The sequence below is a fragment of the Carlito syrichta genome, unplaced genomic scaffold (genome assembly GCF_000164805.1).
Source record: "Carlito syrichta isolate Samal-C Ts95f unplaced genomic scaffold, Tarsius_syrichta-2.0.1 Scaffold309091, whole genome shotgun sequence".
NCBI lineage: Eukaryota > Metazoa > Chordata > Mammalia > Primates > Tarsiidae > Carlito > Carlito syrichta.
The window spans coordinates 32,550-43,781 of NW_007253187.1; the positions used below are offsets into that span (position 1 = coordinate 32,550).

At 56.0% G+C, this 11,232-nt stretch overlaps 1 protein-coding gene across 2 annotated transcripts; it reads left to right on the plus strand.

Moving 5' to 3' along the window:
- Positions 1-363: 363 nt before the first annotated feature.
- FLOT2 (flotillin 2) lies at positions 364-10,243 on the plus strand. Of its 2 annotated transcripts, none has more exons than XM_008066683.2 (10): positions 364-445; positions 5,365-5,455; positions 6,425-6,548; positions 6,913-7,031; positions 7,132-7,245; positions 7,353-7,472; positions 7,561-7,775; positions 8,195-8,378; positions 8,713-8,862; positions 8,962-10,243. In XM_008066683.2, the coding sequence occupies exons 2-10, from the start codon at positions 5,381-5,383 to the stop codon at positions 8,998-9,000; spliced, it is 1,140 nt and encodes a 379-aa protein (XP_008064874.1). In that variant the 5' UTR covers positions 364-445; positions 5,365-5,380; the 3' UTR covers positions 9,001-10,243. The 2 variants fall into 2 exon arrangements, with proteins under 2 accessions (XP_008064874.1, XP_021572571.1); XM_021716896.1 differs by lacking the exon at positions 5,365-5,455 and adding an exon at positions 3,731-3,821 and having other exon boundaries at positions 367-445.
- Positions 10,244-11,232: the final 989 nt, after the last annotated feature.

Consider the following 11,232-nt stretch of genomic DNA (forward strand, 5'->3'; position numbering starts at 1 on the left):
CAGCCTCCCAAAGGCGCGGGATTACAGGCTGAGCCACCGAGCCCGGCTGGTTGAATTTTTAAAATGAAGGTTTTCCAGACTACCCCAGCCCACTGACCTGTTCTGTCCTCTGGAAGCACTTATGTTCTGCACTATTCATTTGACTTTTCTTTTTATGCAAATGGCCTGCCTACCAAGCTAGATTCTAAGCCCCTTGAGGGCAAGGAAAACTTGTCTCCCATTTATCTGTAACCTCAACACCTGGCACCCAACAGTAGGCATTGTCAAGTCTCAGAGCAGGTAAAGGGCCAAAGTTGCTGTCAGAGGGATGGGGGATAAACATACTCAAGAACTGACTGACCAGCTATTTGCTTTGCTCCCCAGGGGGCTGTTGTGGTTCCGACTATAAACAGTATGTGTTTGGCGGCTGGGCCTGGGCCTGGTGGTGTATCTCCGACACTCAGAGGTAAGCCCTTGGAGGTTCTGGAATCTGTCATCGGTGGGCAAGGGAGAAAGAGGTTTCCAATGTTTCCCCCTTCACCCCACAGGTCAGCTAGAGTATCTGCCATTTGCCACATTGTCTTCTGGGAAGTGGGGGCCACCTAAGCTGCGGGTGAGGTGGGTTGCACAGGGATGCAGGAGGTCAGGGATATGTCAGGAAGGTCTGTCATGGGTGCCTCCTCCTTAATGGGTGTTCTTTTTTCCATTGGAGGTGTGACATCATTTCTGTCCCAGAGAGTTCAGGGTCATACTCAGGCAGAATCTCAGTTTCCTGTTTCTAGCTCAAAGTTATTTGAGAGGTCTTAATTATATGCCCTGTTTGGGATGGGTGGATGAAGGGAGGAAGGGATGAAGAGACCCCAGACACACACCCTTACCTGTGCAAGGCCCTGTGACCATCCAGCCAGGGGCTAAATGACAGAGAATAGAGATACAGTCAAAAGTGGTTCTGTGAGCCAGGCTCGGTGGCTCAGCCTGTAATCCTGCGCTTTGGGAGGCTGAGGTGAGTGGATTGCCTGAGCCCGCGGGTTCGGGACCCGCCTGGGCAGTGAGACCTCATCTCTACAATAAATCAAAAATTAGCGGGGCGTGGTAGTGCGCGCCTGTAGTTCCAGCTACTTGGAAGGCTGAGGCGGAAGGATCACTGGAGCCCAGCAGGTCGAGGTTGCGGTGGCCGGGAGCAGCCACTGCACTCCAGTCTGGGTGACAGAGTGAGACTCCAACTCAAAAAAAAAAAAAAGTGCTTCTGTGACAGTGGTGAGTTAGAGACAAAGGGTGAGGATCTAATGAATTAATGCTAGTGCCAGGCGTGACAGGCTGGACCCCCTGAATCAGTATGGAAGGACTAGGGGAAGGGAGATTTCAGCTCCCCAGAGGGCCCACCCTCTGGCTCTACCTGCTATTATCTCCGGATCCCAGAGCAGAGCCACACCTGGCCTCTCCTGTCAGCCTCACTGCCCACCCAGGAGATGAGGCCTGTCAGCCACCTTTCCATGATCATTTCCTTCCTGATTATGGGAGTTGAAGTGGTCAGGGGGGAGTAGATCCTTCCTCTCCAGTACCCAGGCAGCAAGGGCTGCAGAGCTGTGAAGGTGTGGCATGTTGCAGGTGAGTTGTTCATCCCACAGGGGCAGTCTTGGAGGTTCCAGTGGAAACCCCTTCCACCCCGATCCCTACTAGCCAGCAGAGAGAAACCCGTATCTGCGCTGAGCTGCTAGCACTTGAGGCTCCTGGGAGTCTGAGGGTGCCTGCTAGGGTTGGGGGGTGGGTGGGCTCATGTCGCAACTTTTTATCTTCATGGATTTTTCAGAAACCCCTTCCACTGTCCCTTCTTTCCCTTCACTTTACCCTGCGTGAGGTGAGGGCTGCTGGGAGACTCTTCTAGTCCAGGGCCAAAAGCATCAGAGAGGAACAAATGTGGTTACAACTTCTACTCAAAAGGATCCTGGGCACTCCTGAGTGGGCCAGTTGGCCTGTCAGAAGTCATAGGGAGTCGTCTCCAGAGAGACTGCCACCCCACATGCCACACAGCCCCAGCACAACCAAGTATCTTGTCCAAACACTTCAACTTACAGCCAGAGACCTGCCCCATGCGGGCATCCACTGCTAGGGCAATACCCTTGCAGCCCTTTTTCCACATTCTTGATCTCCCACTCCCTCTTCTTGCTCCAAGGAGCAGAGCTCCAGGAGAGCCAAGTCTCGCTGACAGCGAGTTTGGAAGTAAGGGGGGGCGGAGCTTTCTATCTCTTCCTAAGAAACTGACCTCACACCCAGGTTACATATCCTCCCTCTTGTCTCACTTGCGGAGTCATCTGAACCTGGAGCCCTTCCCCATCTTGTTCCCTTTTCTCGGGGACAGGCCCTTCCCCAATCCCTAGCTTGCTTGGAGACATCTCCATAGGCTGGGAGGAGCCTCTCAGGTCAGAATAGAGGCTTCTAACTCAGCTGGGGGACTCAGCCTCCCTTTCAAGGTCCTTTCCACAGCCATGCTATGTGTTACCCACCCTCCAGATCAACCATTCTTCTTCCAGGCTTAGTAATGTCCCTTCTGCTGCACTTTGCTGCCACACTCTGTACTGTTCCAAGGCCCTGCTGGGGGCAGTGCTCCCCCCATTACCTGAGCAAGTTCTCCACCTCTGGCATCTGAGCTGCAGCCTCCCTTTTTCCCTTCCTTCCCTCCCTCCCTCCCTCTCTCTTTTTGCTGGTCTCCTTCTCCAGAAGAGAGTTGGTGGTTCCTGTCTGAGCCGGGTCGAGAGTTCCCTCAGGCCCAAGAGTACTAGTGTTAGGGGCTCAAATGAAGGCAGCCTTGGCATGTCTGCATGGCCAGAGCCCCAGGTGGACACTGTGAGGGCAGCCCCTCCCAGAGTTGGGCTGGGGACTCCACACTGCCTGCTGCTCCTCACCCCTGCATCCACTTGCTTCTGCCCCTTCACCCTCGGTTTCTGTTCTCCCTTCCTTCCTCTGGTTTAGGAAACCCTTCCACACTGTCTGCAGCCTGGCCTCCGCCTAATCTCCACCCTGCACACGTGCATACGCACACACACTGCCCTCAGGAGGCCCAGCCAGAGTGGGTCAAGGAGCTTCATGGCTCATTTTCTTTGCCAATAACCTCTCTTCATGTTACCAACTTTGGAAGTTCCCAAGTGACTTACTCCCTCATCTGCTAGTTGTCCCTGAATATTCTCCCAGGAGCAAACTTTCTACCCCAGCCATCCTTCACCCTCACCTCTGCCCACAGTCAGAAAATCCCACTTTTCTTTGGGCTTTTCTAGCCCTACTTGCCACCTTAACAGTATGTAGTACAAACCTTGAGATGTGCCCCGAGCAGGATTTGTTATTTGCTGAGGCTCATTAATACCCAGAGAGGCCTTCCCCTCCCGGTTTCTGGAAACACAGCTTCACCTGTGTTAGGAGGGTAGGCTAAGGCTAGGTCTCCCAGTTTGTGACAGGAATCTCTCCTGGGAAAGTGAGGCGGTGGGCAACCCGGATGCCCTATGCACAGGCCTCCCTACCTCAGGCCGTGGGTCGAGTTTGGAGAGGAGACAGAGGCCTCAGGCCAGCAAGGGGGTGTCACTGCTCTCCTGCAGCCCTAGGCTGAGCTGGCAGTGGGGGGTTGAAGAATTGAGAGCACCCTCACCCCGCCCCAGGCATCAGACATCGATGCTTGTCTGGTAACCACTGTGTGTATTTGCTGTGTCCCCTCCTACCCCTTCCTGTCCCTACCTCTCCCTACCCCCTGGCTGCTTCTCAGACTGTCTCTGGAGGTTATGACCATCCTGTGTCGCTGTGAGAATATTGAGACGTCGGAGGGGGTCCCGCTATTCGTAACAGGGGTTGCACAGGTAATAACCCACCTGCTTCCTCCTCTGTGTCTAACCTTCTCTCTTCCTGCCTGTGGGGCCTGGCAGGCAGGAGCCGGATGGACTCCCCTCCTGAAAGCGTGCCTCCCTCCCCTCTTTTTTCTCCTCTGCTGCTCTGGGTGCCAGGATAGATCCCAGGGCCCTTGCCCTTGCCCACTGGGGCTGCAAGTGGGGAAAGAGCAAGGCTTCTAGACGCTCTGCCCAAGTCTGCTAGGGAGTCCTTGTGTGCCAAGCCTTCATGAGCATGCAGCCATGGCTGGTGAACTCTATTCTTGGGCCAGGACATTAAGAAACTCCATGTGCTTTCTCTGTAATGTTTGGGTTCCCGTCTTCATTGCTTCATTTGCCAGCTCTCTGTTGACCACCTTCTCAGTTTCAGGCACGTGGAATATAGCAGCAAACATCAAACGCCCCTGCCCCCTCAGAGTTTGTGTGGGTCCCCAGACTGGAAGAGGCCTAAACAGCATCTTCCTCATCCCCCTCCCTTTGCACTAAATTGCCCTTCAGCCTGCTCCAGCAGAAATCCTGCACCACTACTCCCTTCTTCAGCCATCCTGCCATCTCTAATCAAGAAGGGGGCCATCTCCGTCTCATCAGCCCTTGTAGCCATGGGAGGGCGGGCTTCACAGAGGCCTGAGAAGCTCATAGCACTTTGTGTGGAATGGGTAGGATCCAGGCCTTCCTCAGCACCCCATGTGACACAGCCCTGTCCCCCTCCAAACCCACTACTGTTCTTGAAACATCTGCAAATGCCCAGATCCTTTTTAAACTGGGTGATTGTGGACCTTTGAGTCAGACTGGGCAGAACAACTCTTTCTAAGGTGAACATTTCTTGGTCAGGAGGCTCTGGTGTGACCCCAGCTTATGTTCCCGGTGTGACCCACCTAGGGCCCATACCAGAAGGTGGATTTCAGGTAGAGGGACCAGGCAGGGCTTCCCTGGCAAGGGGCAGGTGCAAGATCACTTCCGTCTCGGCCCAGCAGTGGGCCTCCTCCCAGCATGGAAGACAGTCAGGCAGAGCTTTCTAGGCAGCTTCCTGGGGCATCCTGGGGTGCTGAGTACACCTAGGGGCTGGGTGACTACCCCCAGGGAATGTTCAGATGACATCCATAGATGGCCTACACAGCAGGGCCTGGAGTACCAGCACTTATTGTTGTCCTAGGACATCACACACAACTCCACCTAGGAGTTCCCCACCTCTGCCAGCCCCAGACCACTCACAACCACTTCTCTTCTACTTCCTTTTCCTCACAATTCTAGCCAGGCCGACTTGAGCAGAGGATGTGTGTGCACATGTGTGGCCCACCTGTACTCCTTCCCCTGGAGTCACCTGCACCCGCCCTGCCCTGCCCCGTTCCCCCTCACACACTCTCAGCCACAACCCCTTGGAGAGTCCTCTCCCACCCTCCTCTTCACCAGGACCCTTGGTCTGCCCCAACTGGAGTAGTGAGGCACTGGACTCTTTCCCCACACCACCAGGCCCTGGGCCCCCAGACCCATGCCCCTGTTTTGCGTTTCTTGGCAGGATTTCCCTAGAGATTATGACGTTGCAGCCCCGCTGTGAGGACGTAGAGACGGCCGAGGGGGTAGCTTTAACTGTGACGGGTGTCGCCCAGGTATAGTAACTCAGCAGCCCTGCGCATGTCCGTTGAGCTGCCTCATCCCCATTCTGGGGTCTGGGGGGAGGAGGAGAGGACAGCAGCCAGGGGCAGTCTCTCTCCAGCACCCCTGCCCTGCCCCCCCTAAGAGAGGGCCAGTCGCCACCACTGGAACATGCTCGCTCAGCCCCTTGGCCACCCAGAAGAACTAACAGATACCCCTTCTCTCCTCAGAGGGCCCGCGAGGGACAGAACCAGTGCTGAGGGCTCCTGTCTCACTAACTCCCCCATTCTTTGCAGGTGTTGGAAATGCCAGGATTCCCGGCCTTCCCTGTTCCCTGAGTAGGGGGTCGGAGGAGTGGGGTCCAGAGGGAAAGGCCACATGAGGCAGAGGAGCTCTAGGCTCTAGAGTTCTGTTCCCTGCAAGGGACCTCGTGGGGGGCCTCCTGCCCTGACCCACCTCTCAGCTTCACAGGAGAGTGGGGTTCAGCTATGTCATAGGCCTCTGGCATGGGGATTAACTGAATATACCTCAAGAAGGAGAGGCACCCTCAGCTGCATCCCCCTGGACCTGTCTTCTGCCCTATCTAGGCTCTTTCCTTGTCTGTCTGTCTGTGTCCCTATTGCTCATTCTCCTTTTCGTTCTCTGTACCCCTCAGCCTGAGATTCTCCCACATGTGGGGAGCCTGTGAGGGGAAAATTGGCTAGTGAGGGAACAGTGGACTGGAGGGATGGGGAGGTGAGCCCCCAAATGCCCTGGAGACAGGCCTTGTCAGGGCCTGGGGCGGCCAGTAAGGATGAAGTTTCTCAGTGTAAAAATTTCTTTTGCTGCTGTCTCCCTGCTAAGGGCCTCAGATTCTAGCCCTCAGGGCCTCCAGGTCTGAAAAAGGAGGGGAGGGCACAGCCACCACCCTCCATACCTCTGGGTCTGGGGCCTTCATCTGCCTCCCTCCAGCCTGGCTGAAGCACTTCTGTGACCACTGGCAGGTGAAGATCATGACAGAGAAGGAGCTCCTGGCCGTGGCCTGCGAGCAGTTCCTGGGCAAGAATGTGCAGGACATCAAGAACGTCGTCCTGCAGACCCTGGAGGGGCATCTGCGCTCCATCCTCGGTGAGGCCCTGTCCAGCCTTCCAGGAGCCTCAGGGGTCCCCAGGCCAGGGCCAGGGAGTCATGCAGGGCTGGGCAGGGGCATGTTCCACTGAGATTTCAAGCGGAGACATTTTTCCCTCAGGTGAGGGATGGGGGGGCTGTCTGTCTACTCAGGAACCTGGCACTGCCTGGAACACTTTTCTTTATCCAGCCTGAACTCTGAAGAAGGAGGCTCGGTGTTAAACACTGTTGAGAAAACACCCCAGGAAGACCCAGCTCAGACTGCATGACCCCTGCATGCACCCAAACCTCTACACATATGCCTGCTCCCTTTCCCAACTGACTGGGCCCCTGGGGAGCCAACCCATGATCCCTACGCTCCCAGGGACCCTGACTGTGGAGCAGATTTATCAGGACCGGGACCAGTTTGCCAAGCTGGTACGGGAGGTGGCAGCACCTGATGTTGGCCGCATGGGCATCGAGATCCTCAGCTTCACCATCAAGGTACAGTGTGATGGGAAGGCTGAATCCCTTAGCGTCCATCTGGGGCATGGGACATGGCTGAGGGGGCATCTTTGTGTCTGTGTCTCCCTTTCTTCCCCAGGATGTATACGACAAAGTAGACTATCTGAGCTCCCTGGGCAAGACGCAGACTGCTGTGGTGCAGAGAGATGCTGACATTGGTGTGGCTGAGGCTGAGAGGGACGCAGGCATCCGGGTACATGAGATTTCCTTCCCACTCCCAGAGACAAGAAGCTTAGGGGTGATGAGACCGTGGTCACTCAAGGGACCTTCTACTCATTCACCTGCCCCTTCTGCTCCCAGGAAGCCGAGTGTAAGAAGGAGATGCTAGACGTGAAGTTCATGGCAGACACCAAGATCGCCGACTCCAAGCGAGCCTTTGAGCTGCAAAAGTCAGCCTTCAGTGAGGAGGTCAACATCAAGGTGAGAGGCTAGAGGGCATCCGGGGCTGGGGTTCAGGCCTCAGGACTTGGTGGCTAGCCTCTAACGTGCTGGCCACCTCTTGCCACAGACTGCTGAGGCCCAGTTGGCCTACGAGCTGCAAGGGGCCCGGGAGCAGCAGAAGATCCGGCAGGAAGAGATTGAGATTGAGGTTGTGCAGCGCAAGAAACAGATTGCAGTGGAGGCACAGGAGATTCTGCGCACAGACAAGGAGCTCATCGCCACCGTGCGCCGGCCTGCAGAGGCCGAGGCCCACCGCATACAGCAGATTGCTGAAGGGGAAAAGTGAGAGCCACCCCCAGGGCCAGGTCGGGTTAGCCAGGCTCCTCTGCCATTAATGTACTCCCTCCACTCTCCTGGCCACAGCTTGGAAGCCACTTCTCCCAGGTCTGCTTATTCACTGTGAAGTGAGAATATTCCCACCTCCCCCTAGGCCTGTCATTAGGAAGACTCAAATCAGATCAAGGAGGCTCAAGTGCCTGATGTAGTGCTTGGCACAGAGGGCATCCTGGTTAGTACCCCTTCCCACGTGTAGCCGGGAGCCAGTGGTCTCTCCCTGGCTAGATCCAAAAGGCCAGGGCACCCCTTAAATGTCTCCCACCCCTGACAGCCTCCAGAGCAGAGGGTTTGATGGCCCCCAGGCAAAGCTCATGGGGACTTTGCATGCACTTCCCACTAATCCTGGCCGGCCTGGGCTCCCTCAGGGTGAAGCAGGTCCTCTTGGCACAGGCAGAGGCTGAGAAGATCCGCAAAGTTGGGGAGGCAGAGGCGGCAGTCATCGAGGCGATGGGCAAGGCAGAGGCTGAGCGGATGAAGCTCAAGGCTGAAGCCTACCAGAAATATGGAGACGCAGCCAAGATGGCCTTGGTGCTGGAGGCCCTGCCCCAGGTGAGGCTCCCAACCCAGGCTGGGACCCAAGGTTCAAGAATCCTCACTTGACTAGCTGGGCAAGTGCCAGAAGTGTTCTGGGCCTTGTCAGTGACACAGCGACAGACGGCTAGAAGGATCAAATGGGGAGAGTAATCAGCAAGGAGCCAGGCACCCTGCAGCAGGCCTAGGCCACCCCTGACCTGCTAGGCCTCTCTTGTCAAGGCTTGCAATTAAGGCCCACCCTGGGTGCTTTGTGGTTTGGGTGAGTTGGAGAAGGGCGGGAGAGATGCTGGACGGGGCAGGGGATGGACTCAGAGCACCGACCAAGGTCTCTTCTCACTCCACTTCCTAGATTGCCGCCAAAATCGCTGCCCCTCTGACCAAAGTTGATGAGATTGTGGTCCTCAGTGGGGACAACAGCAAGGTCACATCAGAAGTGAACCGACTGCTGGCTGAGCTGCCTGCCTCTGTGCACGCCCTCACGGGTGTGGACCTATCTAAGGTGTGTACCTACCTAACTGGGATGGGGCTGCCTGGGCAGCCCATTGGACTGGCCCAGGCAGAGTGGTCTGGGACCTCATGGCGTCTCCCATCCTTACAGATACCCCTGATCAAGAAGGCCACCGGTGCGCAGGTGTGAGACCCCTGCAGGCCCACACCCTTCAGCAGCCACCCGCCCCTCCCTCCAGGACCTGTTTTAATACCACAGGGACAACGGGAACGTTACTGCTGGTGCCTTATTTTGTGGGGACCAGAAGTGCTGCGTGTTCAGGCCACCTCTGGCTGTCTTTCCTTCTCTCCTGTCTCAGTCCACCTCCTCCTTTTCCTCTCCTCTAGCCCACACCCTCACTTTCACTGCCATGTTCATCTAGTCTCTCATCTTCCTGTGTCTCTTCCTTTGTCCGTCTTTTTCTCTCCCTCTCTCCTCCCACCCCCTATACACATCGTGTCGTTTAAGCTGAAGATGTTATCATCAATGTCTGTCTGTGGGGGGTGGCCCCGCTGCTCCTCAGAATCCTGGTGCCTTGAAGTTCTCCATGCATCTGTCCGTCCTCCCTGTGGCCCTGGCCAGAGCTCAGCATGGGTGCCGGGGCTCTGGGTAGGACGGTCACCCTCCCCTCTCCCGGACTGGTCTTTCCAGCCCTAAACTTTGCCCCAGAAAGCCCATGGCCTCACCTGCTCCTGCCCCTCAAGGCCTAGGGCAGCCATGGCCTGTAGGGCCCAGAGCCATTGCTCTTCCCCTCACCCCTCCCCAGGCCCAGGCCGGCACTCATACCCTGCCCTTCTCTCCCTTACCCCAGGGGCACAGAGACAAGGCCTCCTATCCATAGCAGCTTCCTCAGTTACTACTGCCTTAGGAGGCCCCTGCTTGTGCTCAGGGAAGCCCTCTTCATGGGCATGTCCCTGCTAAGGGGGTGGGGCTTGGTCCCAACTGTGCTAAGCCTTCCTGGGATCAGTGTCTAGCCCTGCTGGGGACAGGAAAGTGTGTAGACCCTCTTCCTACTAGGGCTGCACTCTCCTGGGTTTGGGCCCTTCCAGTGGGCAAGGCTGTGCCAACCCTGTACAGAATCAAGTGCTATAGACTGGCCAGATCCCATACCCCTTGTGCCATCTTTCTTCCTGGCCAGAGTGATGTGTACCAGCCATGGGGAAGCAGCCCAATCCTCTGCCTTCTTTCTCCAGTGGAGGCAGAAGAGCCCAGGGCCCAAGCATCCTGGCAGGGGTGCTGTGGGTGTCCTATGGTCCCAGTTCCCCAACCCCAGCCCGCCCCAGCCTGTGTAGCTGTTCCTGCATGTGGATGCTGCATGTCTGGTCTGGGGCCTGATTGTTGCACTGCCCCACTGCCTGTCCCTTCTGGTGAAATAAAGATCTCTTAATGCTGACCCCTGTGTTGTGTCTTCTGTAAGAAGAGAGATTAGGAACCAAGAACCAACCCGGTCCCCCGCCCAAACGCCCCTTCAGCCTCAAGGCTGCTCTTAGCCTGTTCTTCCCCACCCTAGCCACTGGGAGGCACCAGCACACTGGCCTTGCCCCCGGTAGCAGCCCGGGGCATGACTGCCATCGGCCAAAGTGCTGAGGCCCTGAACGGTGGCAGCCCTGAACGGTGGCAGACCTGTCTCGATTGCAGGCAGAAGGTGGAGGGGGCGACCAGGTTTGCTTTACCTCTGAAGCCCACCTCTCAGGCTTTAGACTATGAACTCTGAAGTCAGACTGCTTCAGTGTGGATTTCAACTGCTGTTTGTTACCTGTGTAATATTGGGCAAGTAACTTCATCTTTCTGGGCCTCAATATTATGAGTCATTTTACAAATTTATCAAATGTTTGCCATGTACCAGGCATTGTCTTAGACACCAGGGAGACTACAGTGAACACAACAAATGCCTAGTTTTGGTGGGGGGTTTTGAGTCGAAGTCTCTGTTACTCAGGCTGGAGTGCAGTGGCACGCTTCCGGCCACCGCAGCCTTGACCTACTGGGCTCAGGCGATCCTTCTGCCTCAGCCTTCCAAGTAACTGGAACTAGAGGCACGCCCCACCACGCCTGGCAATTTTTTGATTTATTGTAGAGATGAGTTCTCACTAAGTTTCCCAGGCTAGTCTCAAACCCCTGGACTCAGGCAATCCTTTCACCTCAGTCTCCCAAAGTCCTGGGATCACAGGCTTGAGCCACCATGCCCAGCCCAAATACTTAGTTTTTATTTATTTTTAAAAATTCATTTAGGAGCTAGGCTCAGTGGCTCAGCCTGTAATCCCGCGCATTTGGGAGGATGAAGTGAGTGGATTGCTTGAGCCCGCGGGTTCAAGACCTGCCTGGGCAACTTGGGGAGACCTCATCTCTACAATAAATCAAAAATGAGCCAGGTGTGGTAGTGCA